Raw genomic sequence first — 26778 nt, 5'->3', positions numbered from 1 at the left:
TCCAGCAAATGACAATTTTTTTTGAGAAAGAGCGACATATTAAGAAAAAACATGCCAGTAATTTTTGTATATATCAAACAATGAGTGGCTTGTCCTCATTGCTAGGCATTACATTTTGCTTCCTTATTGTACCATTTCAGTACTACGATGTTCTTACTGACTTCTGAATGAAGACCTTTGGTCAGTTGAAACCATCCTATTCTGAGTCATATTGAATTTTTTAAAAGATTTCACTTTAGTAATACCAGTCCAAGATATTCTTGAAGAAGTTCATATTCGCTCCTGTTTGGCAGTCAAAGAATAGCCATATGCACAAGAACTGGGTCCATTTTTCTATAAAGAAAGAAAGAGTCACTTGCAGGCTTGCAATGATGCCAGCCAACAGTAATGATTATCCCATTTTCTTAGCACAACTGTCAACATGTTTCACATCCCATTATTCCAGTTGGACTCTACAGTGTGAACCTCCATCAAGACTTACAGTCATTATGTGACTATGTGGTTTATTGGTCACTAAATTTTTGTCTTGCTACATCTAGATTCAATAGTTTTAGACAATGTATCATCTTAACTGGTATTACATGTTTCAGCCTTTTTCAGTTTTCTAGATATAATTCTTAAAATATGAATTAAACATATTTAATTTGGTTAGCATGAATTTGCTTGGTATAAAAGAATGCTATTTACATATTTTTGACATGACGACATTGAATACACACATCCATGATCACTCTTGTCAAAGAAGATTATTTGAGTTTTGAATTAAGAATGCCATAGGTTAAACTTGTCACTTGATGTAGTCCGTAAGTTGCTGAAAATCTTAATAGTGAACTGCTTCCCAGTATGTAACTTGCCTGGAGACATCTGTTGCTGAATTATTTGAGATCACAATTATGAAATAAATACACATGAAGAAAATTTTAGGGTTCTTTATGGCCTTCTTTAGTTCTGTGGTAAGTAAAAATAAGAATTAAAATAGTTATTTCTAATCATAGCCCATTAAAAATAGATTACATAAATAATCCTTTTATTAAGTCATCTTCGATATTTTCAAGTAGACTATTAAAAACTGCTTTGTGCTATATTTTTTATGACCCTAACTTGTATTCTAAACATTGAGCTAAGAGTTCAAGAGTAACATCTTGAAGTTATATCATGCGTACATGCTTTCTTTCATTTGGTTGAGTTTTGTAAGAATAGAAATACACGTTTGTCTCATAAAATTTTAGCAATGGTTTTACATATATTTAATGTTACTTTTCTAGTTTCTGACTGAAGCTTGTTAAATGTCAAGTCTCTACTTTATTCTCTGAAAAAAACCCAGCCATATTAAATAACGCATCTCTATATGATTCCTACTATATAAATCATGACAAAGCTAAATAGGAATTTTAGAAGCAACATACCAATTTTTCTTTCATTTAAAAGGGTTTTTTATAAAAATTAAATTGTGTGTAATATTTAACTATATATAGTGCCTTGTCAATAGAAAGCAACATTATCTATAGAGAGTTCTACCAGACTAAGATTGCTCAGTTCAATGTTTGTTTTCCTGTATATTTATTTGTTATAAGCTGAAGAAATTAAAAAAGAATTGCTTCAAAGTCTCATTTTTGTGCCTTTGTAGCCAAAGAGTGATTCCAAATATTTGGGATGTGTTTTCTCACTCGCATATGATTTTCTGACTTCGTATACAAAATTTATCTTCTCTAGGAGTTGAATTGATATGAAAATATTATTGAATATTTTATTTGTAAAATTTATAAATTATGGGTTAATAATTTATTTCCTTCATAAAAGTTAATTTTCCCATCATAATTTTTATAGATGTGAAGTACTTTATATGATATCGGTAGGGGTTTTACTTTTTTAAAGAAGAGAGCAGAGCAGTGTAGCTCTTGCTTTCTGAAGACATACACTCTGTATAAAGCAACTCCACCATCTACTTCAAGCCTAGTTAGATTTTACTACACTTTCTTTTACATGGATTTACGAAATTTTAGCACAAATTACCCATCACTTTTGGTAGATTATAAAGGTAGATGCATGGTTCTATGCTATTCATCTACTTAAAAATGCTTATAGAATTTGAGTTTTTTTTTCTATTTATCTTCAGGATGTAGAATACTTGAGATCTATGTTAAACTTTAAAAATATATTAACCATACGGAGAAAGGAACCCTAAGAAAATACCATGGATACATGGATTTATGTTTGCTTGTATTATTCATTCACTTCTGCCCACTTTCCTGCCTGAAGTCTCTCAGCAATGAATAAAATTGGAAGTAATATACCATCTCTAGGAGCATTATTAAGGGAGTTATTAGTAACATTATTTCACTATACCAGCAAATTTTAGTTTAGTCTTTTAGTATCTATTTGATGATATATGGTTTTGATTATCAATGGAAATATTTTATGAGTTAAATGCATCATAATATTGAATACTTCAGAAAGTTATACCTCCTTTGTGTAAATTCAGCTATCTGTTATGTATTACATAGGAATATTTGATTTTATAACGGCATTTTCTTTAACGTCGAAACATTATGAACTGCATTCTTTTGAATTTGTCATATGGTCGAAAAGTAAAACTACCAAGCAACTTTTCAAAAACTAAAAGGGGAAAACTAAGGCTAGATACTAAATTTCCAAAGGTCAGAAAAGTGCATTTTTGTCTTGTGTATATTTGTAAAACATGTTTTCATTATCTGTTATTGTAGTGTGTTTGTGTGTGTGTGTGTGTGTGTGTATGTGTGTGTGTGTGTGTAGCCATTAGCTCACAAGAATTTAATTGTCAACTTTACAAAAGGGAAAAGCAACATCTCTGTAGTCACCACACTGTTTAGGAAAATACCACTGATACTTCTCAAGACATGGTAGTGGAGATCATGGTACTTAAGTATCCACCAGTATTTGGAAGACATAGCAGATGTTCAATGCTTATTTCCTTCTCCTAATATAAGAGTTCTAATGTATTCCAATTCTCTTTGTATATAAATTTATACACATCTAGGTATTTGTATGTACCTAAACACATACTTATGTCATTTAAGGTTAGGTCATACTAGTGTCCTATCCAATAATAATAATAATAATAATAATAATAATAACAAATAATAAATTCATAGTGTAAATGTAATTAAAATAGACCACTTAGTGTCATGGGAATAGGCTTCTGATACTTTGTGTCTCTATTTTGTTACATTGTATTACTAACATGGTAGCAGGCAGAAGAAATGTCTTCCTGGAGTAGATGAAGAAAAACTTCATACAAGCGTATTTAGAATGGGTCCTGTTTGACAGATTTTTCCATAAAGAGTCGTATTCTTTATTAAGAAGGTGTGATGGGTTAATTATCATTATCAATTACATTTCAAAGAAAATCCATGAACTAAAGATATAGGCTGGATATAGTATTATGGGGTACTTAGAAATATGACATTTTGACCTAACAATTAAAAATTAATGACAATGAAGCTATCACCAAGGTCAACTCATATTCTTTAATATCTGATTTGATGTATCCCAGTATCTGAGTTATTTGAAGAGGAACTGTAAGCCTTCTGAGTAGATGCAAATTCACATCTGTCTAATAACAACTGGCATACTAGGTCAAAATTCAACATGTAAAGATAAGGTAGTGATAATAGTATGAAATTAGTTTTAAAATAAAGTCAGCAGACTTGTGGTGCTTGGAGTTAGATTATAAGCAAAAATATTCTGAGTACTTGAAATAAAATGAATCTGAAAAATGCCCAGGGGAAGCAATGAAAGATAATTGCATGCAAGTTAAGGTCTAAATTAGAGTCGGGCATCTTCACCTTGGGGCAAACTGGCCAGAATTTGGCTGATTTCAAGTAAAAACAATACCTCAGAAACTGTTTCCAACTTTGAAGCATGTTTCAGCAGGAGGGATTTACTTGACATAGCTCAGGAGTTAAGAACAAGAGTGTTCCAAGGGAATTTCAACCTTAAAGGTTTTGAGAAAATGGTGAAACCATGTTTTAAACACTTGGTCTGGTATTTTCTATACATTTGCATATTCACTGTATGAAGCTGGCATCTTCACAGCTATTTGAACTGGATATATCTTTACCCCATCTATCATTTAAGAAGCCCGAAGAGTTGATAAAACTGGTTTGCTTTGTCGTAAAATCCACATGTCTAAAATTTGGGGGGTATTTTGAGTTTCTAGTTTGTTCTTTTAAAAATGTTCTTCAGTTATTCATGAAATAGCACTGTACTTTGGTAAATGAAATATGAAATCAAAACATTTAAAAATTGTATGTTGCCAAGTTACCAAATGTATAGGTATTTGGAATGTGTGTGTGTGTGTGTGTGTGTGTGTGTGTGTGTAATCACATTTAATAAAACTGTACTGAATTTAAACTGGTATCGAGTCTTCATGGAAATGTCTTTACCCCACGAAAGAGAATGACTTCCCAAATTAAATGAACCAAACAGCCTTTTACTTCCCATCATTTACCCCCTGCAGAGTTAGACTCTCTCTTTTTGATTCTAGTTTGGAAAGAAGGAAAGTGAAAAGCCAGTATCATGGGTTAAAGTATGCAGGGCCAACCTTTCTAAGAGCAAAGCCAAGCTTCCCTGCAATGTCTCCAGTGCAAGTATTGTCTTGGATAACAACACAGATTCAACATATTACCACGATTCATTTTCCTCTCATTCATGAATCAGCTCTGACTAAAGGTTACCTCAGAGGCCAAGCAGGTGTCATCAAATGACACTTTTGTGGTTGACACATACGTGTCGGTGACGGTGATATCTTCTAGCTCTGTGCTGAAACGGTCTGACTCCTTGATGACACTGTAATTTAGGGCCACACTGTAGTTAGCAGCTTTCTCTGTGGGCTTCTGCTTGCAGTTGCAGAGCTTCCTGAAGGCTGCACGAAATTTCTGAGACATGAGGTTGTAAATCACTGGGTTGATGGCACTGTTGAGATAAATGCAAATTCTGCAAAAGAGCAAGAACCAATTTTCCTGGAAAGGGCTGGAGAGAAATGAGTTGACAACCACGAGGGTCCTGTAGGGCATCCATAAAAGGGCAAACAGAATTACAACCACGGCAAGCATCTTGGTGACCTATGGAGAAACAGAGAGAAATGCAGTGCAAACACCAATGGGAACAAAGCAAAGTAACCCTACTGCCCCCTTTCCCAGTCACATATCTCTTTTTCAAGATGTAGTCTGAGCCTCCCTTTCAGTCAGCTTTTGAATTTGGAGTGTGAACACAGAAAGCAGGATTGAAGGAGCAGAGGGAAATATGACACATAAGGAAAGAGCAAAATTGGAATTTGATTGAGATGTCTCTCAATTAAGCAACTGGACTCAAATTCTGCATTCCAGAATTATCTGCCCTAAATGATATTTATCCATCATCTGCATACTGTCATTTGTTGAAGGATGCCCTTAAGGATTTTAAAACCCCTATATTTCCAGGACTCTACCTTAGGAACTCCTGGGGACTTTATGAGAAACTTCACCAACAAAAGAGTACTGCCATAGAGGGACCACCCAGTATCCTAAATGGGATGCAGGCAGGAGCCTTCAATGGTGGCTGGAAACAGGTCAGCTATGCTTCTTATCACAGGCTTTCAAAGGTGTCTATGAGAAGCACTAGGAGACATAGTTCTAATTGCATCTCCTGAGCTGTAAGAAATTATCCCAGCCTTTCTCATAGACCATCTGTAAAGTAGGACAATAGTATCTTCTATCTTCAAACGCGTTAGCATAACTGTGTGAAAATGATACTCAAAATTGCAGAAGCCATGCAAGATTTACTCTATACCAGAGACCACATTAATGTTGCATGTTTCTTATCACAATTGAAGTGGTTAAGATCCTTCAGCACGCCTTTAATCCCAGCACTCTGGCGGCAGACACAGGTGGATTTCTGTGAATTAGAGGCCAGCCTGGTCTACAGAGTGAGTTCTGGGAAAGCCAAGGCTGTTCCCAGAGAAACCCTGTTTCAAAAACTAATAGAAGAGAGATCATAGTATTACAACAACACAATGAATGTGTATAATTTTAGCAGACATAATCTTTTCATACATCTATAATAACTAATTGATTTTCTTTAAATGCAAAGTTTTACACATTTAACAAGTTAGTCTCTGGTTGCATTTGAAAACATTAGCTTTCTTAGTCCACACTTTGTAGATATTCTAAAAGTGAGCAACACCAAGACAGAAGATATATATATATATATATATATTTTTTTTTTTAAATACTAAGGTGAAGTGAGTTGGAAAGAGTGGTCCTGTTGAGATTTGGTGTGCGACAAAGTAAGCAGAGTACAGTGTACAAGTTCCAGCTGCAGGCTGTTAAACAGAAGTGGAGTTCACTTGTCCGCATCAAGGGGTGGGAACCATTTCAAAAGCCATTGTTTGAGGACAAAGAGATGTCACACTCAATGGCGTGTTTGGCCTCCCTTTTTTAGGGCAGGAGAGACACAACTGCCAAAGGAGTTACAGATGCAGGTAGAGTCAAGCTCTGAAAATGCACACTCCATGGGAGCATTCCTGTAGTCAATATGTAAGCAGGCAGACTCTGAGTATATGAAAGATGAACAAAGGAAATTATACATGCCAGGATTAGAACAGAGTATTTCACGAGAGAGAATGCTAGCAGAGATGATGAAAATGAGCAGGCAGCACCTAGATTTGATAAGTCTCTGTCCTCTATCAAGGATTGTCTCCTTTGCAGTGATGTGTAGACGTGTGGGTGTGTGTGTGTGTGTGTGTGTGTGTGTGTGTGTGTAGGTCAGAGACCCATGCCAGGTACTTTAGTCTCTTCCCATCTTATTTCTTTGAAAGAAGGTCTCATAATGAACCTGGACCTCATCGATTGGCTAGATAGACTGACCAATGAAAGCCAGGATTCCTCCTTCTCTGCTTCCCAAGCACCAGAAGCAAACTGCAGCGCCTAGCTCCTTAACTATAAATATAAATGCTCCATGCTTACGTAGCAAATGCTTTAGTGACTGAGCCATCTCCTTAGCTCTTTAACTATATTTAAACACGTGGAAGAAGTGTTAAGTAGTCCTCATGAGAGATTTTGAATTCATCTTTTAAAACACATTCTCTGGGGTAAAGATCTGATCCAGGAACTTTCTATCATGTGAATTTAATATGCTGTATCTGACCAGTAACATTACAGCTACAGTTGTACTTTCTGGAGTGGAAAGAAGTTCCACAGCGTGTGTGTGCCTAGAGAAAGAAGGCTAATTGAGATCCTCTAGCTTTTAGAAATATCTATTATAATAGAACTTCAAACTATTAACTAACATTTTCATGTTACTTTCTTTTTCTTTGGGGGATACTGTTAATTTATTTAAAATTAGAAAGACAATGCAGAGTTGCTGCACACCCTGCACAAATGTGTCTATCGCTGGCCCTTTACCTTAGCGTATGTCATTCACCAATGTTGACTGGTTGAACTTTCACTAACTGCTTCACCCATATGTTTTCTTTCCTGTTCCAATATCCTATCTAAGGTATCATATTATGTTTAATCAGTTGTATTTACTTAAGCTCTTCTGGGATGTAAGGGTTTTTTGCCTTTCCTTAGCTTCATAGTTTTGAAGTGTATATTAGATATCTAAAACAAACAAACAAACAAACAAACAAAAACAAAAAACAAAAAAACCCCACCCAAACTTGAATTTGACTGATGGTTTACTTCTTAATAGACTCCTAAAGTTCTAAAATTTAAGAAACATGCCACAGTCATGAAGGGTCATTCTTGACACAATGTATATAAGATACATGCTTATCTAATTATATGATTGCATTTTGTTTTCCTTGAACTACTTTATATGTAATTAAATACATATTTATAAAGTCACATATAGGAGATTTTAGTATTTTTGTAGTTATGCAACAACACCATTATCTACTGTTGATTCATTTCAGCATTCCAACCCTTTATTAGGTATGTCACATCTTCCTTCCACCTGTCTAAGGTCTTGCCCACGATTAATCTGCTGATACTCCTATATAGTTACCTGTTTTGAATATTTCATATGAATGAAACATACAGTTGTTTGGGTTCAACTTGAGACATCTAGGATAATAGTCATAAGGTGAACAACCTGCAGATTGTATCATTTTTTTTTTATTTTTTATGACTGAATAATATTTCATAGTACATATATCACATCAGATTTATCCATTTTTAAATTTTTAAATTGTAATTATTAATACTGCTATGAACAAGCACCACATTAATATTGCATGTTTCTTATCACAAGTGAAGTGGTTAAGATCCTTCAGCACACATTCAATCCCAGCACTATAAGTTTTATGTGAATGTTGGTATATCTCTCATCTTTTACTTCTGTTTAATCTATAGCAGTGGAACTATTTGTATATACATTTTAAAAGTGAAATCTTATATAATAATATAAAATTCTCCTTTACCTTTGAAAAAATTTGGGAGATAATTCTCATCACGATTCATACCAAAAATACTAAGTGATGTTGCAGACATATAGGATTCAAGAAAGGTATAAACTAAAACTAAAATGGTTGGGATGCATATTTCTTTTTTTTTTTAAATTTTATTTAATCTTTTCTTTTTTTAACATTCCAGATTTTATCCCCCTCCTGGACCACCCTCTGACTGCTCCACATCTCATACATCCTCCCCGCGCTGTATTTGACCAGTTAAGACACCTGGGAAATGCAATCAAACAGGGACAAATGAAACCCAGTGTTACACTACATTCATTTTCTGGAGGAATATTTCTGATGGCTAGCTTCCACTGTCCACATTAGAAACAACCCCCAAATACTTGTCTTTATTTTTTTAATTTATTTTTTACACTCTATATTCCATTCCCCACCACCCCCATCCACCCTCCAACTGCTCCACATCCCACACCTCCTCCCCAACCTTCCTGTCTCCACATGGATGCCTCCACCCTCCACTACACCTGATTTCTAAACTCCCTTTGGCCTCCAGTCTCTTGAGGGTTAGGTGCATCATCTCTGAATGAACACAGACCTGGCAGTCCTCTACTGTATGTATGTTGGAGGCCTCATATCAGCTGGTGTATGCTGCCTGGTTGGTGGTCCAGTGTTTAAGAGATCTCAGAGGTCCAGATTAATTGAGACTGCTGGTCCTCCTACAGGATCGCCCTTTTCCTGAGCTTCTTTCAGCCTTCCCTAACTCAACAACAGGGTCAGCTGCTTCTGTACATTGGTTGGGTGCAAATATCTGCATCTGACTCTTTCAGCTGCTTGTTGGATCTTCTGGAGGGCAGTCATGATAGGTTCCTTTATGTGGGCACTCCATAGCCTCAGTAATAGTGTCAGGCCTTGGGAATCCCCCACCCCCTTGATCTGGATCCCACTTTGGGCCTGTTGCTGGAACTCTTTTCCTTAGACTTTTCTCCATTTTTGTCCCTGCAGCTCTTTCAGACAGGAACAATTATGAGTCAGAATTTTTGACTGTGGGGTTGGCACAGGGGAAAATTTCCTAAACAGAACTCCAAAGGCTTTAAGATCAAGAATTGATAGAAAGGATGCCTATTTTTTATGCTGCTCTCAAAATTAGAAAAGACTGGGGCCTGGAAGGAAGGCTTCATAGTTAGGAATGTTGGCTACTCTTCCAGAGTCTGGTCCCCAGCACCCTCATCAGGTGGCTCACAGCCCTTGGTAATGTCAGCTCTAGAGAATCAGAAGCTTCCCTTTCAGGTTTGTGCAGAAACTGCACTGAAACACACACACACACTCACACACACACTCACACACACACACAGACGCACACACACACTCACACACACACAGATGCACACACACACACACACTCTCACACATACACAGATGCATACACACACAGACACACACAGACACACACACACTCACACACACACACACATTTTTCCAGACAAGTCTGTTTGCAATGTGTTGAAGAGAGAGAGAGAGAGAGAGAGAGAGAGAGAGAGAGAGAGAGAGAGAGAGAGAGAGAAAAGAGAGAGGTGTAGTCATGGATAAATTTTTGTGTTTTTGTAGAAAGGAGAGTAGAGAAATCATGGGATTACCAGAGAGGAACTTACCAACTTCAGTTTTCCTTCTTTCTTTCAAAGATGGACCTTAGCACAGCATAAAAATATTTGTGATCCAGGAGAGAATGAGGATAGGATGCTTGAACAGTGTTCAGGATGGAGAACATATCCAGTCCACTTTCAGTGGCCATATGAGGAATCTCTTCTGCTCTTCAGGCACATTTAAGAGATCAGCACACACACACACACACACACACACACACACACACACACACACACACACACACACACACACACACAAAACCTACACAACTATTTTTTAATACAACTTCAGAATCCAAGAGTGTTCTAGGAATAGTTATTTGTTAAGCTCTCTTAAGTTAATTTTTTTTTCATATTTTGGAACATTTATGTTGTTACCCACTGAGATCTGTGGGAAAAGTGTGAATGTTTCCATTTTGTTGATGAGGAAAGGGGAAATGAGCTCATAGAAGCTGAGAATAGGAGCATACAACTCCTCTGCAGGTGACAGAGTGGCTGTTGAACCAACACTCTTGACTCCAGTAGAGTTGTTATTTCTCCTTACAGATAATGATAAAATTAATATATTTATTGAGCTAAGACATGTATTTGCTATAGATATTGCTTGTGGGCTGTTTGGAAAGGATGATATGCAGTGGGGAATTATTAATCTGCTCTGAGCTCCTGGCAGGTGATCACACTTCTAGCCACCCATCAGAGTTCTCTGGATTCAAGAATGAAAGACACACACACACACACACACACACACACACACACACACACACACACACAGATTTATTTTTAATATACCTTACTAGCTCAATGATTGGGCACTTTCTGAACCTCCCCTTGGCTAGCACACATTCTCCTCTGGTATTCCTGAGTTAACACTTTCTAAATCTATAGCTTACCTTTGTTACCCCAGACCAAATCGAGGGAGTGGCCCCTGGACCACTTTCCTGGATTATTACATAATCTGCATCCATCATGCAATTTTCTCCTTACTCTTCCTTCATCTCTTGTCTGGGAAATCTAAGAGTCCTGACTGTCTTCCTGCTCAGCTATTGGCGGTTGGCAACTTTATTTCCCAATCAGATGTAACTGGATGCCGGCTTCCTTTATCCTGTGTGTGGGACACTGCAAACAGGATTTTTGGGTAACACAATTAGCATGAGAACACAAGCTGCTACGGTGATATTGTTGCCAGACATCACAAGTAACCTTGGAGTCCACCCTCTATGTCTTTTGGCTCCAAACCGGAGTCTTGTATTTAGAGTCCCGATTCCAGAAAATAAAGTTGTCACAAAGCAGACAGGAGTCCTTCACACCAATCTACTTCCTAGGGAAATAAGCAAACAAGAGAACTGAATTGCAAAAATAATCATGTACAGTAATGGAAACTAGAAATTCTTAGCATACAGCTCAATTAATTGCAAATCACTTATTAGGTTTCTGTTTTCATGGGACCTGGGGTCATTTTAACTAATTGCCAGAGATCAGCTTGTTAGTCTGCTGAGGAAGGCATAAGAGTTTGATTCATACCTCTATTCCCTAGGATATTTAGTTGAGATTCTCGAACTGATTCAGAAATACATGAACTTTTATTCTGTGAATGATTCAGAGGGAAAAAAAAATCTATGTGTGGTCATGGGACTTATTGCTTTCAGAACACAAAAGACAACACTATTGCCTTGTGCATTGATGAGTGACTGGAGTCAGAGAAAGGGGTGGAACTGGTTGATAGTGTCAAAGATTTCCAGTTTGTGTCTGTCTCCCAGGAATATGGAGCAGAACACATGACCAACATCTGGTTTTCTACATTCTACTGTACTCTCGCGTGTGTAAAAACTTTGTTAATGCTGAACAGTCTAAGCTTGTCATTAAACTTCTATTGAATCATTGTTTAATGAGTGGTTTTCCGTGCATCATAGCAGGAAATCTTAATTTGTGAGCAAGTTCTTTACCAATTTTGGATTTCCTGTAGTAATACATCACTGTTCTGCCTATGGCCTTTGAAGGAATATAAATCAAGAAGACACTCAGCACATCTGGGGCACAAAGGAGTAGAAGGAATCCTCAGTACAGAAGCCAGACACATAAGAAGTGCTCAATGCATGGTTGTATCATTGAGTAAGTGTTTATTATTACCGAACATATATAACACAAGGGTCTTTTAAACTAGCAAAGTGCTGTAGTTCTTGCATTTTTTTTTAATGGCTGGGAGACTCTCACTTTCAGAACACTTTATTCTGGAAACAGTTATTGGTTAATGAATACAAAACAGTTAGCCTTTAATATTCTAATGTCATCCTTTAAAGGGCAACAATACATTCTGTGTCTGGACTCTATCCATGTTCCCTTGCTTTCTGCATATTAACAAAGTGTTCTGAAACTCGATATATTTTGCTTTTAGCCCTCATCAAAATGATCAATGACCTTTTGCATTTTGTTATATTAATTGAGGCAGCTGAAGGATAAACTGACTTGGTAATTAAATAAATCTGAATGTAGCCAAGCTTCTGTGCCTGGGGGCTTTGGGCTTTCTTTTGGTAGAGTGTTCTGCATTGTTTTGACATATCTCTGAACATTCAGCTTTGGAAAGATATTTATAATCAATGTGGGGCGCTGCATACCATAGTGTGAGGTCATTACTAGGGTTTAAAAGTTGAATGGTGGAACTGGAAAGGGTTTTGGAATCAGCTCAAGATCTGTTAAAGTACAATAAAAGTGAGTAAAAGCTGAGTGATGATGAGTCATGAGGGAGAGACCATGGGCTGTAAGACTTTGCACTTTACATCACTTATGGATCTCTTGACAGGAAGCCATGCAGAAATGTGAATCCATGGGTCTCTTGACTACCCCTGTCATCCTGTATTGAATGTTCTATTCAGAATCATCATATTTGCAAGAAGTAGACAGAGTAAATTCTGAGTTTTACTTGATTAAAATGTCCATAAAAATTTTGTAGAGATTTATAATAGATGTTTTTTAAAATTGTATTTGGTAATATGTTCTTTCTCAAGAAATAGGGCTTGAGGGAAAGGGGCGAACTGATAGATGGTTTAAAAGTATAGGTTTATGAGAGCAGAACACACAATATAAAAATTGTTTGTTTGTTTGTTTGTTTGTTTTTTTCCTCCATGATTCTAAAAGGGGTTGAGACAAAACCTTTTTCTAAAAAACACATACAATGAAATGAAACTGGAATTTAAGTCTCAGGGGCTCCATAGGTTTAGAAGGTCCATAAGAACTGCCATTAGGAAAACACAAGAGTTGAAGTTATATCGAGATGTTTTTATGTGCACCATACAGTATTATTTTTCCTTCGCTACATCAGCAGTTTCCCAGGAAAATATCCAAATGTAACACTCAGTGCAAATATGAAAGCACTACTTTGAGAAGTAGATAGAGCTTCACACAGATGTCTGATACAGGACAACTGTGAAGCCAAAGCACACGAAGAGTGTCTTAGTTAGAGGGGTGTTACTGCTGTGAACAGATACCATGACCAAGGCAACTATTATAAGGACAACCTTTAATTGGGGTTGGCTTATAGGTTCAGAGGTTCAAGTCCATCAAGGTGGGAATATGGCTACAACCAGGCAGGCATGGTGCAGGAGGAGTTGAGAGTTCTATATCTTTTATCTGAAGGTTGCTAGCAGAATTCTGGCTTCCAGGCAGCTAGAATGAGGGTCTTATAGCCCACACTCACAGTGACACACCTACTCCAACAGTACCACACCTAATAGTGCCACTCCCTGGCCAGAGCATATACAAACCATCACAAAGAAGGAGTGCAGACAGGACTTGAGCTGTGCAAAACTGAGATTCCGTGGTAATTTACACCAAAGGATCTAAAGTTGAATGCTTATTATATAGGGAATATAGAGTCATTTCTTATCTTGTCTTTGTATAAAACAGCAACACAAGATGGATGCTCAGAATAATAATATGCAGATTAGAGCAATAAAATAATTAAGATAAACAATAAAATAATTTATGATGATCTATGAAAGATGTGTGTGTATACATTTGCATTGGATACAATTGTTGGCAGAAAATTAGTATGTTAATGATTGAAGACTACTATGAAAAGCCATACATATTTGACATCACAGTCTTTTTTTCCTACTAAATGCCTTAAATTTTAAGAAAAAACATTTTTTCCTGATGCTTTCAAAACAACAAATGAATAAACGAAAAATCTGAGATTAAAACTGGAACTGGTAGAGGCTGTATGTAAGAACGAAGCCAGCATCAAATCAATTCTTATTTCTAAACAGGGCTACACGCTTGAAGTACATGACAAGACTATTTCTATTTTCACGGTGATACTAAATCCTGTTGGGACATGCTTTTAAATATTTCTTATTTCAGGGTTCTTTTGATTCAAGTATAAGCAACTCCATTCTAGGTAACATCTGTATAGCTAGGCTCAATGCAAACTTTTTCGTGATACTAGCAACTATTGTCGTATGGCAGTTTCAGGATTGATTATTTAGTTTTGATAGCACTGCATGATGAAAGGCTGGATCTTCTCCTGTTGCTTGGATGTTTTCTTGTTCACAGGAGGTGGATATTTGGAAACATGCTGGGAGAGGAAAATCTCAGCTTGCAGCACTGAGATTCAAATTACAATAACATCTGAATTTAGAAAATAAAATGTCATTCTGATTTTATTTTTTATGATCCATGCTACAGAAGCACCACATTTTATCTGCTGTGCTTTTGGTTTGATATTGAGCCTTTCCATGTGTTTCTCATCTCGTCCAAGTAGGATACTGGCAAACTGTTAAGTGTAGGAAAATGCTGCCTCATACATCTTACTTCAGTTTTCTTAGTTTTGCTCTTTAGAACATGGCTACCAAATCTGGACATTTTTCTGCTTGGAACCAGGCTTAGAGACTCTAAATGGTCAGGCGTCTGGGTTTTTGACAACGTCTCTGCAGGCTCTAGTGGTGATACTATCTCAAACTCATCTCTTCCCTGTGCCTTTCTGGCTATACGTTCACGTTCCTGCAAGGGGTACATTGTAGACTAAGACACATACCTGCACTCTCTTGTAATTTCTTCATCCGATCTGAGCTGGGAGACCAGTTTTAAATTGTAAAATGTGAATGACAGAGGAGAGGAAGGGAGAGATGACTTATAAAGAGAAGTAAAACTCTCAAAGTAGTCAAGAGTTTTGTGGGGTCAAGAGTGGTCATTTAGGTTTTGTTTTTGCTCCTAAAACTCTTGAGCAACATCTTTTATTGAAAGACTGACAGTGTCCAGCTCCTTCTGTACTCATGTTTCACTCAAGGTAGACAGTCTGTACCTTGGTGGGACCTGTCATGAGCTACGGAGCTAATGTTCTGGCTGGCCAAGAATACCCAGATACAAACTACAGGCTGACCTTGTTTCATGCTCTCAAAATTGAACTGTTTTTCATTATTTCAGCTTTAGTTATTTATTTTGTAATTTTTAGATAGGGTCTTATGTAGCTCAGGTTGGCCTCTTTCTATCATCTTGCCGTCACTTTGGAAATGATAGGATTACAGACATGCATCAGCCACACCAGCTCTATTTTAGCTCTCTAATGTGCTACACACACTATGCGAAATCAAGACTTGATTATTAGTTCAAGTTGCAATGCATCATTACTTAGCATTCTTTTGAGTTTTGATGTCTGCATCTAATATGTGGAATTGTATGTGTGGTGATTAATCATAAGGAAGATATAAAAACTCAAAGTATCATATATACATATTTTCAATGTAAGAAACATTTATATTCACTGTCCTGTCATGGAATCTGCAAGGGGGTGATCACCTTATCATCATATTGATCAAATATACTGAATGAAGCCTTTTTGTACTTGTCTTCTTCTTGTCTATTTGACTAGAACCTCATTTGAGTCTCTAAAGTCTACTAGGAAAGCAGCTCTTGGGATACCTAGGTATGTGGTCTAGGCTTTGACAAAAATTTGTACACAAAAAGTCCTCTTTTGATGATATGGTCTAGATTGCTTTGAGAATTATATAGTGATTAAAGGGACAGGGTATTAAGACAGAGCTGGATTCTATTTCTATTTCTACCCATATTGGTATGACAGGGGACAAGCCATGATTTTCTAGCAATTTCTAAATGTTGCCATGGCAACATTGTGCTCTTTTTTTAAAAAAAAAAAAACAAACATGGCGTCTACTTTTCTAGAAGAGGAAGACCACCAAGAATGATTATATCAGCTATTGTGTAGAAACAAGCACATGAAGCCTTGGAAAAGACACATTTCCAATTGTTGGGGGTGATGCACATCATCATTCTTAGCAAGGTAGGAATTCAGCTTCCCCACCAAGCTCTTGTAATTTACCAGCAGAAAAACCTCAGCTAGTTCACAGCAGTCATTGTGGGTTAACATCCTGGCCAGAACACTTAGCAGTTAGTAGACCCAGGGCATTAGTGCTTCTAGATTTTATCTTTCTTCTCAGTAAATGGTGACAGAGGTTTTATGTCACTCCTATGGCATTGTGCAGAGATTAGCAATGATGCATACAATTGCCTGTATTAGTCTTAGGATAGTGTAAATACTGGAGAAGTCAAAGGAATCATTAGGAAACACTTTACTTATTGTGCTTCAAGCTCTGTTGGAAATATTTCGCATGTACTGGTACATTTAATTTCTACAGATGTACATAGGAAGTACTATGATCACTTCCATGTAGAAAGTAAGGGAACTCGGGCTTTACTTATGAATGGTAAAGCCAGCATTGAAGGCAGCCAGAACAGAGCCAGGTGTCGAGATCAGGATCCTTTCTTCCACAAATATTAATCCAACATTTAGGTAAAGGATCATTTACCCAACCTCTCTTGGCCATAATTCTACCTAATGGTCTCTATTTCAGCATCAGGAAGTGTTTTACCACTTACTTAGAGCACAGAAGGCATTTTCTTTTAGAATGTATGTTAATACATTTTATAAAATAAAACCAAATGGTATTGCTAATGCCACACTCTTTGCTTAAAAGTCAAACGAGCTCTGTAGGTCAACCGGCTATCCTAATGGTGCAGCAGTAGGAAAGACTTGGGTGCATTTCAAGTATTGATTTTTTTTCATGTGTGCATATAGAATCAATTCAGGATACTAAAATAACTGTCATTTTAAAAAATGACAACTCCCCTATTTCATTCTTTTCTTATTCCCCTTATATTCACAAGTTTTCCTCAAAATCTTATGTCTCACATCTTGGTATAGTATGTGTTTTTACTTATTTATTTTTCAATTTCCTTTCCTTATAGAATGTGAGGTTCATGGGATGAAACTTTGATCTCAGTTTTGAAATTAGTTGATAAAATATTTAAGGAGATATTTCACACATTTTTTTGGAGAATGACTATATTATACTGCCATGTATATAAGGAAAAGTTCATTTCCTTGGACAAATACAGTCTACTCTGTCTTTGTCTCATATCCAACATACTGTTAATATGGAGAAGAATGTAAGTTTGTTGATCAAAGGTTGTGATTACATACTAGAATTAGATTTCTTGCCCTCCCAGTTTTGGAGGACCTTGAAACTATTAGGCCTCAGATCTGTATTCTCTAGTAGGGATGGGGGCAAATAGGATGGCATGTGAAAGGTCCTTCGCACTGTACCTGGCACTCAGTAAGGACCTAGCAATGTTACCTATCATAAAGGTTAACACACGCTTGAAGCCAGTGTAAATGGGCAGACAGCTCTACAAATGGCACCCAGAAAGACAAGTAGTGTGGGGTGAGCTAGTGAAGAAAGACTGTAAGGTGGGATATTTCAACAGTAGGTCTTAAACTGGGATGAAGAAGTGTGAGGAGAGTTTTAAGAAAAAAAATTGGAAGGCTCTCCAGAAGACTCGACGATCTAGGAGTGCCTACAAATGTTGCCTCACCTTTAGAACTTGAATCAGCTACTAAAGGGACAATTCTCTGTTTTTAATGGTTTTGGTGTGCAATAAATGTTGAAAATAAATACACTAAAACAGAATAGATTCATGACTTTATGATGAGTATAAACATGTCAAATACACACATGATTGGCTAGTATACAAGAAAATCTCTACTTCTTCACAGGTTCTTATGCTATGGTCACTAGTGTGTGACCATTTACCAGGCTGTTTTACTTCCCAGTGTTGACATTTAGTTTCTGTTTAGGGAATGTGCCTTTGTGAATTTTATGCTTGCTGTTCATTATTCTTCAAGGTGTTTTTTATGTCAAATTATGGATGTTTCTGAAAGAATAAATTCCTAATTGCTCCAAAATATCTTGATTTTTATACTCTTAGTTAAAAAAAAAAACATATTCTCAACCATCACTAAGATTTATTTGAGGTAAGTTAATGCTATCACAGCCCATGAGTTTGTGTATTTTACTGCTGAAGTCTATAAAGAAAATATGATTCCTTACAGTACTTGAGTAGTAATTACTAATATATTGTTTTAAAATCACAAGTAAAATTTAAACTTATGTATATGTATGGATATTTGTCCATTTAAAAATACAATTATGATGAGGAAAATAAGCCTAGTGCAATGCAATACTATCTGTAGGATTATTCTGAGGAAGTGGATGCAGACAAGGAGCAGCCAGCAACAGACACTGATACTTGTCAGTTTTAAAGGTCTGATGGACCACAGCAGTTTCCATCCCTTCCAATTTGAGCCTTCCCTGGATTTTGAGCGACAGAAACAAAATCAGGAGCATTTCCCTCAGGAATAAACAGACATCATGAGGTGCTGAAGTACTGACACACTGAATTCAAGTGATGCACAGATAGAGAATGACTTCTGGCTCATTTCTCTAGTGTGCTCAGTGCTTGTTGTGAGGTAAACACACAGAATGAGCTTGTCTGTGAACAAGGAGTGAAGTGCTCTTGAAGTGAACTCACTTTATTAAGAGCATTTACGTATCATGGCGCCACATACCTTTGAGATGAAATCAGCAGCAAAGTCAAGAACTGTGGGCTTTTATTCCAAGTCTAATTTATTCTAAGTGGGTTTCCTAAATTCTTCAGAGGCAAGGAGAAAGATCCAAGACTTCTGTGTTCAAGAGAAAACCAGCTCAACACCAGACATCCTCTGGAGAAAGGAGAGTCCTCTCTTAAGACAAGGAAGTGGGTGGGTGGGGGAGTGTATTTCTTACTGTGAACTTTTCTTTTCTTTTTTTTTCTTTTCTTTTCTTTTCTTTTCTTTTCTTTTCTTTTCTTTTCTTTTCTTTTCTTTTCTCTTCTCTTCTCTTTTATCTTCTCATCTCTTCTTTTCTTTTCTTTCTTTTCTTTCTTTTTTCTTTTTTTAGTTTAGAGAGGGATTTGGCCTTTATTGATTTTGAATTAGGGTGTCAGTGGAACTTTGGAGCAAATAAAGAGAGCCGGGCCCTGTGGTAATGCATACGATCTGTTTCAGTCTGTCCCTCTCCCTTAAGGTCCTTGCATTGGTCAAGTGTGTAGAGTGTCACATATGAAATTGTACTGTGATGTTTTCCTCCTGAAGGAGAGAGAAGTAGCCTCAAGGATAGTACTAGCTTAGCTTGCTGGGAACCGACTGGTCCGTCCAAGTATGGTTGAATGGGAGTGAGTCAGGGATAGACCAATGGGAAAGTGAGCATTTACAAGTCACTAATCAATTCAGATGTCCAGTAATGCGTGGTCTGACTAGCTAAGTTTTTCTAATCGTGAGTGGCATTTAACTATTTTGTCTCGCTATTCATTACCCAGAAGTGCTGGGATTGCAGGTGTCAGCCACCACATTAGCTTGCCCAGTGCTGGCCTTTAAACTTAAGGTTTCATGCCTTCTAGGCAGACTCTCTACTAGCTGAGCCGCCCCCAGTCTGCCCAGGGATAAGGCTGCACACAGCTCTCACAGTGTTGTCTGTGAGGACTTCCTAGCAGGAAACTCAGGAATATTTTGCCCAAGGGCAGAGACTGCCCTCCCCTGTTCTCTGCAGTGGATAGTTGGGTCATGTTCTAACATCTACAGATAATTCCTTCTATTCTATTGGCTCATTCTCATCAAGATTTAAAAGGCTTGGATTCTTCTGTCTCCAGAGGTAGAGAAAACTAAAAACAACAAAAATGTCTTGCCTCACTTCTCCACATCACCACTATTCCTTCATCAAACAGGCTTCTCCGTGGTTTCCCCTTCAAGCTCTTTCTCCGTTCTTCCTCCTGCAGCATCTTTCCTTTGACTCAGTTCTTTGTGGAGTTTGCAGTCGCATCATTTGGGTGTTTCTCAGTGCTTATCTTTACAGTTTTCTGACCTTGACTGCTGAAACAGTCTCCCCCTGGCTTTCTTCCTGACACTCAGTACTTTTTTTTCTCTTTACGATTTTTCCATCCTTAGAATTCTGGTTATTTAAGGTTTCTTTCCTATGCCCCAGCATTTCCACTGTGATTGAGCCTGTTCTTGGGCCACCATCCCATCTACATGCTGCTTTCTCAGAACTCTGTATTTATAGGATACCTGTGACTCTGTGTTTGTGGACTCTACCTAATATGAAAGGCAGGTTCATCCCATTGAAATCTGTTGTCTTCTGTTTACTGTCTATTTACTAAAGCACACTCTTAACGGATAGTGGTAATGAATGGTTATTTTTGTTTCCATGTTCCAAACTTTATGACTAATGATTCCATAGGCTTTTGTCCTAATCCTGATTACTTTTGAACAAAGCTATTGCCATTATCATCTCCTGGACAGATGTGCAAACTGAGGCTCAAGACTTTAAAATAAGTAGATCATATAACATTGAAGGATATCTTATACAATGCTATAATATTCTAGAATTCATGCTTTATAGCTGTCATACCACTTTATCTTCTGATAGATCAATATCACCTTAGAACTCTTTTTCTTTCACTTTCTACCCATCTAACCACACTAAATTCATTAATTCTATTCCAAATGGAATTCGCACTGCCATTTATTTTATTTGGGTACCCTCTTGCATCATGCCTTGCATTGCTATAGATATCTCCTAAATAATGCCCTTGACCCTGGCACTCAATTGTTTTCCTATAGTGAAGCAAGAAATACGCATAGATCTTGCCACAACGTTATTTGCCTTGCAATCTGTGAGTAATTTTTCCTAGCCTTTAAATCTTATTCAGTGCCCTCCCTCAATAGGCTGGATAAAGATATTTCCCAGTCTCTTTATCCATCATTGCTCTTAAGGAGACACTGGCGGTTCCATGGCAGGGTCTTCCAAGAGTTCTCATTGTTACTTGTATAGTTTCCTATGCTGAAACTCTCATCTTTCCATCCCATCCACAGATGTCTATTAACTCACATGGCTCAGCATAGAAGTACTAGTGTCTCCATAGCTCCTTGGGTGCACACTTCTTCCCTACCACAGTAACGAGACTCTTACAATCTTAACTGTTAACTTTTTGTAGATTTAGTTATTATGATGCTTTGAATAAAAACTAAATGTTTGAATGTTTAGTCATCAGGGAGGCACTGCTTAGAGGAATTAGGATATGTGGGTCTGTTAGGTGGAAGTCTGTCACTAGGGGTTGGCTCTGACCAAGCCAGTCCCTTCTGCTTGTGGATCCAGATGTAGTATTCTCAGCTTTTCTTCCAGCACCACGTGTTCCTGTCTGCTGCCATGCTCCCGACCATGATGAAAATGGACTGTAAGCAAGTCCCAATTAAGTGCTATCCTTTATAAGAGATGCCTTGGTCATGGTGTCTCCTCACAGGAATAGAACACTGACCAAAATGGCTTTTACTTTACTTCCTTTCTTGTGATGAGATTGCAAACTTCCTGTGAGCAGAAAATTCTCACAATCAGATGTGCATCATGATGCCTAACATAGTGCCTAGCATAGTATGGATTATTTTATTAAATAATAGGTGAAAAATGTGGGTTTGTCTAGGATTTGTATATCTTTTTTTATTTCCCATGTTTACTCCTTCACATAACAATGTGCTGGGAGAGATTGTAAGAGCTTAACCAGACCATGTGACCATGTTTAATCTCTCTCTCTGTCTCTCTCTGTCTCTGTCTCTGTCTGTCTCTCTGTCTCTGTCTCTGTCTCTGTCTCTGTCTCTCTCTCTCTCTCTCTCTCTCCACTACTCTCTTAAGTCAACCATCTCTCTTTCCTTTGTTCTCTTAAGAATTGGGCATATCCTATCTCTTACTCATTCTGACAAGTTTCCCTCTGATTCATCATTCTTTTATGCCTTTTATTAGGCATCACTTTCAAATACAGCTGGTTTCTTCTACAAACTAATTTTACCTACATTGTTTGAGATTAAACCTGTGCACTAAGGGAGTGTCTGTATTCTAGCCAGAGGAATTAAAGGCATGTCAGTTGGATCACAGAGACCTGGAAGGTCTCTGGATGTGATCACTTGTCAGAATGGCTGGATTAAAATTTTCTCTACACACACACACACACACACACACACACACACACACACACACACACACACACACACAGTGAATGTAATAAAAAATTAAAGTTTAATAAATTAACATACAAAAAGTTATCTAGATAGTAACCTGAGACTTGCCCCGTGCTCCTCTGGCTATAGAGAACATGCTTTCCTGCCTTCTTTTAGATTTCTAGTGCACAGAATTCTTTGATTTACTTGTAGCTTAAGCTGACACATGGAATGCAACATCATAGAAACATACCAAAGTGAAAAAGTAGAGAGGGCTTACTGGAAAAGGTAGATAATCCCTTAAGTAAAAATTAGAAGGCATAAATAAAGTTGATACCGTGTTTGTGTGTGTGTGTGTGTGTGTGTGTGTGTGTGTGAATTCTAGTTTATGTATTTAAATCTGTGAAAAAGAAATAAATGCAAATAAAAAATGCTCTCTGTTTTCATTCTGTGCTATATGTAATAATATCACTGCATTCCTGCTAAGACTTTGACTTCCTTAACTGTCAAATTTCATTGTTAAACTGTTGGTTTTTGTTTTACATATTTCACACCTGCAGTCCTTCTTTCTCATCTCAACCGTTGCTTCTTACCTCAAGTCTTACATTCTTCTTGCTGGATTGCAAAATCCTCATTTCTGGCTCCTTAATTTGTGCTGACTAGGTCATATAATTTTTTCTTTCCTATTTTTTTAATTAGATATTTTCTTTATTTACATTTTAAATGTTATCCCCTTTCCTAGTTTCCCCTCTGAAAATACTCTATCCCCTCCCCCTGCTCCCCAACCTACCCACTCCCATTCCTGGCCCTGGCATTCCCCTATACTGGGGCATAGAACCTTCATAGGACCTAGGGCCTCTCCTCCCATTGATGTAGGTCATATAATTTTAAGAACTAAGTTCAAGTCCCATTTCCTACTGTCACTAGGAAATACTGTAGTGGTTCCCCAGTTCTTCATGACTAAGTTTAGATGCCTTTAGATAAAACAAAATAACTGCCAGGGTCTTATTCTGGGCACCTTGGCTATCCAGATGACCCTCTGCTGCTCTGAAAGTTTTTGCTTTGTGTTGACTTGAGACACTAGTTTATTCTTTAAGAATAGGAGCTGGTCTTGCTGCATCTAAGAATTGCTCTCCAGCTTTAAGTGCCATAAGCACTCCTTTATTGTTGGTTCTTCTGTGCACTATAAACCTTAATGTCCTACCTCCCCTTTGTTATTAGTGTCAATCTTTTATATATTACAGTAAGTTATATACAGCAGTGACTGTTATTGCTTCTCTGAAATATTGCTTGGCCTGAAATTGGTGCTCAACAAATGATTATTGAGTTAAAGAAACAACAGGTGAACAAAACCATAAAACATGATGAGGTTTTCAAAGACAGACAAAAGAGAAATTATCTATCTATCTATCTATCTATCTATCTATCTATCTATCTACCTACCTACCTACCTATGATGTACATGAAGTATTTTAGGAAAATTACTCACTGGGGGACATTTCCCTTCACTTGGATCTATTGTTGTCTTTGCACTGATGCTCATATGGTTTATCTTCCCTAGGTTGCCGTTGTTGCTTTTCTTTTTTGCAAATTCTGTTCAAAGTAGCTCCTTCATTTAGAAGAAGATTTTTAAGCCCGTGGGATAGGCAACTGGATTTTGTATTACAAAGAGAATTGTCTTAGTCTGTAGTGTTTGTGAGTTGGCCTTGTCAGCATTGTAGGAAAAAAAAAATCTAAAAAGGACTTATCTACTAATTTAACCATGATTCAGTGATTAGTTTCTTGTGTTATTTTGGAATTTAAAGAAGGATTTAATAGAAGAGATGAAAATTCTACTTATAATTAGAGAAAGATTGAGCACACCTAGGCAGTATTTTCTCATGTGGCAAAATATAGTGTTGGGCATGACTGAGACCTAAAGCACTCATGCATCTAGTTTTTACACTCTTACTTATATTGCTTGTGAAAAGTGTTGTCTTTAAGGTACAGTCATACAAACAGAAATTTGTTGGAAAATAAAGAGGAAGGACTTTATCTTTACATTTATTGATTTAGGTACTGAAGTCACAATAAGTGGGGTCAATTTTAAGCAATGTTATGATGGTTGTGTATATGTAGGTGGGAAGAGAGACTGACAACCTGCTCTTGCAAAGCCTGTATTCCCAGGCTACAGTATACCACTGTATCCTTACACCTGGGAGACCTACCATATTCCACATTCAGTCCTGAACATAGTACAAGATGAAAATTCTTACTATTAAAGATACTAGGAGGTGTAGAAGACAGACAAGCTAATAAGTCTGAGTGGCCAAAATTCTTAAATCAAAAATATATGCAAAATACTATAGAAGCATAGGAAAAAAGACACTTTTATGTGTACTACCAGCTAGGGAATCAGCTGTGTAACTCAGCCTGAGAATTTCAGGAATGGCTTTAAGGGGGTGCATGAGAGATTGATTTGAGATTTGAAAGACAATTGGGAAACTGCCAGAGGAAGGATGTTCTGGCTGAGAACAGAGCATACTCAGAGAACTGAAAATAATTCAGTTTTGCTGGAGCATAAAGTGTAAGTTGAGAGAGCCATGGGAATTGAAGCGGAAAGTATGGGAAGGTGCCAGAATTTTATTTGTTATGCCAGGTAGTTTAAATGTTAGGCTTCAGGGAACCCTAAAAACTATGTTTGATAATGTAGCTCTGCGTGAGAGAGAGATCATTTAGTGAGCAATGTGCAGAGTGGCTGGGTGGTGGAGAACAGGAGTTGGAGGGACTAGTGAGTTGTGTATTGAACCAGAACAGTGAGAAGTGATGAATCTACACAGTGCTAGTGCAGGGGAAGAAATGGGTCAACCCTGAGAGTTACCACTAGGACCACCAGGTCTTTACTACTGCTTAGGTTTAGGTTAGGGGATAACAGGAGCAAAATATGTTAAGGCAGACTCCTGTGTTTCTATTTTGGAAATATAAAACAGGGAAGAGGGAAGTATAGGTTTGTCAAGTGGAGAACGAGCTTAATTAGATCTATTGAATCTGATCTATGATGTCCCAGATGCAATCATCTATATGAACAAAAAGATGGCTTCTCTAAAGCTTTATACTAAAGACCTATAAGTGGTGGGTTTAAACATGGAAATAGAAGAATACTTATGAAAAGATTCAATGGTGTCATAGAGGGTATTAACTGAAGAAAAAAAGATCCTTAAGAATAGCTTGTTCACGCCATACCCAAATATGTTCAGGAGAGAGCTGGTCTCCCAGGAGTATGGACACTCCTGTGAGCACAAGTAAGACTACTACTTCTGCTCTGAGGGACCTGCCTGGAGACCTCAGGACACAGGAACCGAGAAGCAGCCTGGGACAGGATCCTTCTGGTTTCCATCTGCACCCTGGAACTAATCCTGTGCCACCGTGCCCAGAGATGATCCTGTGCTATAGCACTCCATACCCAAATACTGTCAGGAGAGAGCTGGTCTCCCAGAAGTGCTGACACACCTGTAAGTACAGGTAAGGCCACCACTTCAGTTCAAATTCCTGGCCCAAGACGGACCCTCCCAGAGCCATTAGGACACAAAATCCAAAGAACAACCAGGGACAGGATCTTTCAAGTTTCTGTATGTTCCCTGGAACTGACACTGTGCCACAGCTCTCCATACCCAAATTCATCCCAGAGAAATCTGGTCTCCCAGGAGTACTGACACACAGGATTATAGGAGGAATAAGCCACAGTCAGAAACAGCAAGACAAGCTAACACTAGGGATAACCAGATGGCAAAAGGTTAGGGCAAGAACATAAGCAACAGAAACCAAGGCTACATGACATCATCAGAAACCAGTTCTTCCAACACAACGGGAAAGCAAGAATGATTTAAAATCATATCTCATGATGATGACAGGGAACTTTAAGAAGGGCATAAATAAATCCCTTAAAGAGATACAGGAGAACACAGGCAGACAGGTAGAAGCTCTAAAAGAAGAAACACAAAAATCCCTTAAAGAATTACAGGAAAACACAACCAAACAGGTGAAGGAATTGAACAAAACATTCCAGGATCTAAAAATGGAAATAGAAACAATAAAGTAATCACAAAGGGTCACAACCATAGAGACAGAAAATCTAGGAAAGAGATCAGGAGTCATAGACACAAACATAACCAACACAATCAAGAGATAGTAGAGAGAATCTAAGGTGCAAAAAAATAACTTAGAAAACACTGCCACAACAGTCAAAGAAAACACAAAATGAAAAAAGCTCCTAACCCAAAACATTCAGGAAATCTAGGACACAATGAGGACCAAACCTAAGGATAATAGGTATAGAAGAGGGTGAAGGTTCCCAA

At 37.6% G+C, this 26778-nt stretch overlaps 1 protein-coding gene across 3 annotated transcripts in view; it reads right to left on the bottom strand.

The window, feature by feature from the left end:
- Positions 1-270: 270 nt before the first annotated feature.
- The window catches only part of Trhr (thyrotropin releasing hormone receptor), a 36714-nt gene continuing 10206 nt past the window's right edge, over positions 271-26778 (bottom strand). Inside the window, exons 2-3 of one of the 3 annotated variants that reach the window (XM_021217237.2) lie at positions 4716-5102; positions 271-333 (exon numbers count right to left, since the gene is read on the bottom strand). In XM_021217237.2, coding sequence (XP_021072896.1) covers positions 271-333; positions 4716-5102 — 450 coding nt within the window. Of the gene's footprint in view, positions 334-869; positions 949-4715; positions 5103-26778 lie in introns of those variants that run through there. The other 2 variants (XM_029548265.1, XM_029548264.1) reach the window with 2 other exon arrangements.

The sequence above is a fragment of the Mus pahari genome, chromosome 17 (assembly GCF_900095145.1).
Source record: "Mus pahari chromosome 17, PAHARI_EIJ_v1.1, whole genome shotgun sequence".
NCBI classification, from domain to species: Eukaryota; Metazoa; Chordata; class Mammalia; order Rodentia; family Muridae; genus Mus; species Mus pahari.
The sequence above is the reverse complement of the archived record's forward strand: the minus strand, read 5'-3'. Positions and strand labels throughout refer to the sequence as shown.